This window comes from Capricornis sumatraensis, chromosome 10 (genome assembly GCF_032405125.1).
Source record: "Capricornis sumatraensis isolate serow.1 chromosome 10, serow.2, whole genome shotgun sequence".
NCBI lineage: Eukaryota > Metazoa > Chordata > Mammalia > Artiodactyla > Bovidae > Capricornis > Capricornis sumatraensis.
In genome coordinates, this window is record NC_091078.1 from 35,759,137 (window position 1) to 35,761,939 (window position 2,803).

General features: G+C 42.5%; 1 protein-coding gene across 1 annotated transcript in view; it reads left to right on the forward strand.

Annotated features, from left to right (window-relative positions):
- HEATR1 (HEAT repeat containing 1) overlaps positions 1-2,803 on the forward strand; it is a 51,194-nt gene that overhangs the window by 45,093 nt on the left and 3,298 nt on the right. The window contains exons 39-43 of the mRNA XM_068982396.1: positions 101-235; positions 380-484; positions 565-733; positions 1,396-1,550; positions 2,049-2,207. Of these exons, the coding sequence (XP_068838497.1) occupies positions 101-235; positions 380-484; positions 565-733; positions 1,396-1,550; positions 2,049-2,207 (723 nt within the window). The remainder of the gene's footprint in view (positions 1-100; positions 236-379; positions 485-564; positions 734-1,395; positions 1,551-2,048; positions 2,208-2,803) is intronic.

Below are 2,803 nucleotides of genomic sequence, written 5' to 3' on the forward strand. Positions count from 1 at the left end.
TTTAGATTTTCATTTAAAGTATATGGTTGTTTAGTGCCATTACAGCTGCATTAATGAACTCTAGGAGTCGTAAAAACGGGCACATCTCCTCTGTTTTCAGAATCTCATGGGCCCGTTTATGAGCATCTTGCGTGAGCACATTGGGGTGATGAGGAAGGAAGAGCTCACCTCCCACCAGCCCGAGCTCACCACGTTCTTCCTGGAGGCCCTGGACTTCCGCACCCTTCATGCTGAGGTAGGCGTGTTTCCACCCGCCTGTCCTGAAGTTACCACCTAGCTCAGAGCCAGAGAAAAGTTTAGCTGTGTAACCTGTTGTACCTGCCAGAGTTAGAACTAGATGTCAGTACTCTGGCTAATAAATTAGCTCTTCTGTTTTTAGAATGATCTGGAGGAAATCGGAAAAACGGAAAATTACATCATTGACTGTCTTGTAGCCATGGTGGTCAAACTTTCTGAGGTCACATTCAGACCCCTGTTCTTCAAGGTGAGCTTTCTTTCTCTTACTCACATATCAGTTACAAGATCCATAGAAGAAACTAATATTATTACTCTTTATCTTTTTAGCTATTTGATTGGGCTAAGACAGAGGATGCTCCTAAGGACAGGCTGTTGACATTTTACAACTTGGCAGATTGCATTGCTGAAAAACTGAAAGGGCTTTTTACCCTGTTTGCTGGTCACCTAGTGAAGCCTTTTGCTGACACTTTGAACCAGCTGAACATCTCCAAAACAGGTAGGTAGCGGACTCTAGGTCAGTTGGCATGCTTGCTCTGTGTACCTTACACAGGTGTAGTAAGGAAAATAAATTTCTTACTTTATAGTCAGTTGTCAGACACTGTTTTAGCATGTTATTAATTGGGGCTTCCCTGGTGGCTCAGATAGTAAAAGAATCTGCCTGCGATGTGGGGAATCTGGGTTCAATCCCTGGGTTGGGAAGATGCCCTGGAAAAGGGAACAGCTCTCACTCCAGTATTCTAGCCTAGAGAATTCCATGGACAGAGGAACCTGGCAGTCCATGGGGTCGCAAAGAATCGGACATGACTGAGCAACTTTGACACACACAATATTAATTCACTCACTTGGGAGAAAGAATAAAGGTCATTCCTTTGCTTCTAGAATTAACTCTAAAACATTAAAGTTGGTTTATTCTTTAATGCTAATAACAAGCAGTCCATTTGCCAAACTAAGCAATCTTAACAACTGAGAATGTAAACAACTCTGAAAGTGAGCCAGTCCCCTGAGACGTCCATTTTCCTTCATCCTGATTGATTTCTAGATCATTTTAGAAATGCCCCTCTACTTATAGTTCTTGTAATAGTGATTTGACTTTAAACACTGGAGATTTGAAACTCAGCTTTTTTCGGGTTTTCCATTTTCACTCTCCCCCATCTACAGATGAAGCGTTTTTTGACTCTGAAAATGATCCTGAAAAGTGCTGCTTGCTACTACAGTTTATTCTGAACTGTTTATACAAAATCTTCCTTTTTGACACCCAGCATTTTCTAAGTAAAGAGAGAGCGGAAGCCTTGATGATGCCCCTGGTGGATCAGGTAACCAGTAGAACCATCTGCTGTTAACAGTTGGGACAGTCAGTGAGTGGTACATGCCTGCAGGGTTTATGTTGACCAGAACCACAGTTTGCGGGGTTTTCTTTTCCTTTTTATGAAATTTTTATTTCAAAACTGATTTCATGTTTCTCATGAATGTAACTTGTCTTCACAGTGGCATTGACCGAGTTTTTAATTTTTCAAATAAAAGGCATGATTAAGGTCTATTAAATTTTTAATTCTTAAAAACTGAGTTTCTTGAGAATGTGTGAGGGTTTGGCTGCTCTTCTCTGTTTCTGCAGAGGAAAGGGGGTGATGCTATGGGCTGTGATTCCATTTGAGTTCCTCAAAGGTGGTAAATTTGCTCTAGAGAGAGTAATAGAATAAGTAGTACCTGGTTTTTCAGCCTGCTATTAGGAAGGATAGTAAAATACCATATATACTAAGTATATTTTTCAAACAGCAAGAGACCCACTGCTGTCCTTGTCTCACTGTCAACAGCTGGAAAACAGGCTTGGAGGCGAAGAGAAGTTCCAGGAACGGGTGACAGGGCACCTGATACCATGCCTTGCCCAGTTCTCAGTGGCCATGGCAGACGACTCTCTTTGGAAGCCCCTCAACTACCAGATTCTGCTGAAGACGAGGGACTCCTCACCCAAGGTCAGGCGCCATGGTGCCACATGGGTGCTGCACACCTGCCCCGTGGCCTCGGGCGCAGGACCTGCTCTGCTGCGTTTAGCACCAGGGGTTTGGCCTGTGTCAGCCAGAAGACTGACCCTGAGAAACCGGAATTCCATCTACAGGCCGTTTATAAATAGCAGTCCTTCCCACGCCCCTGATGTGTTAGGACCACTAAAATTTTTATACTTTTAATATTGTATACTTTATACTTTTAATATGTTTTATACTTTTAAAAAGTATACTTTATACTTTTAATATTGAAAAGACTTTGCTCCTCGTGTTTCTTAAGCACCGTTTACATGTCAGTGTACTCCCAGACACATGCTGGGTTTGTCCACAGACCATTCCTTTGAGTTAGAGCAGTGTATTATCCTGTTGTCGACACATCGCAGGCCTAGGACTTTGTGGAATAACGTGCATCAGCATGGGGCGGTGATGTGTGAAGGTTTGAAGTTTTCAGGCTGTCCTAGTGATGGGTCACCATTTCTCAAGCTGATTATTACACTGGAATTTCAGTGGATAAAACAGACCGGAGCAGAATTTTATTAATAGATTTATTGGTTGAAATTCACAGC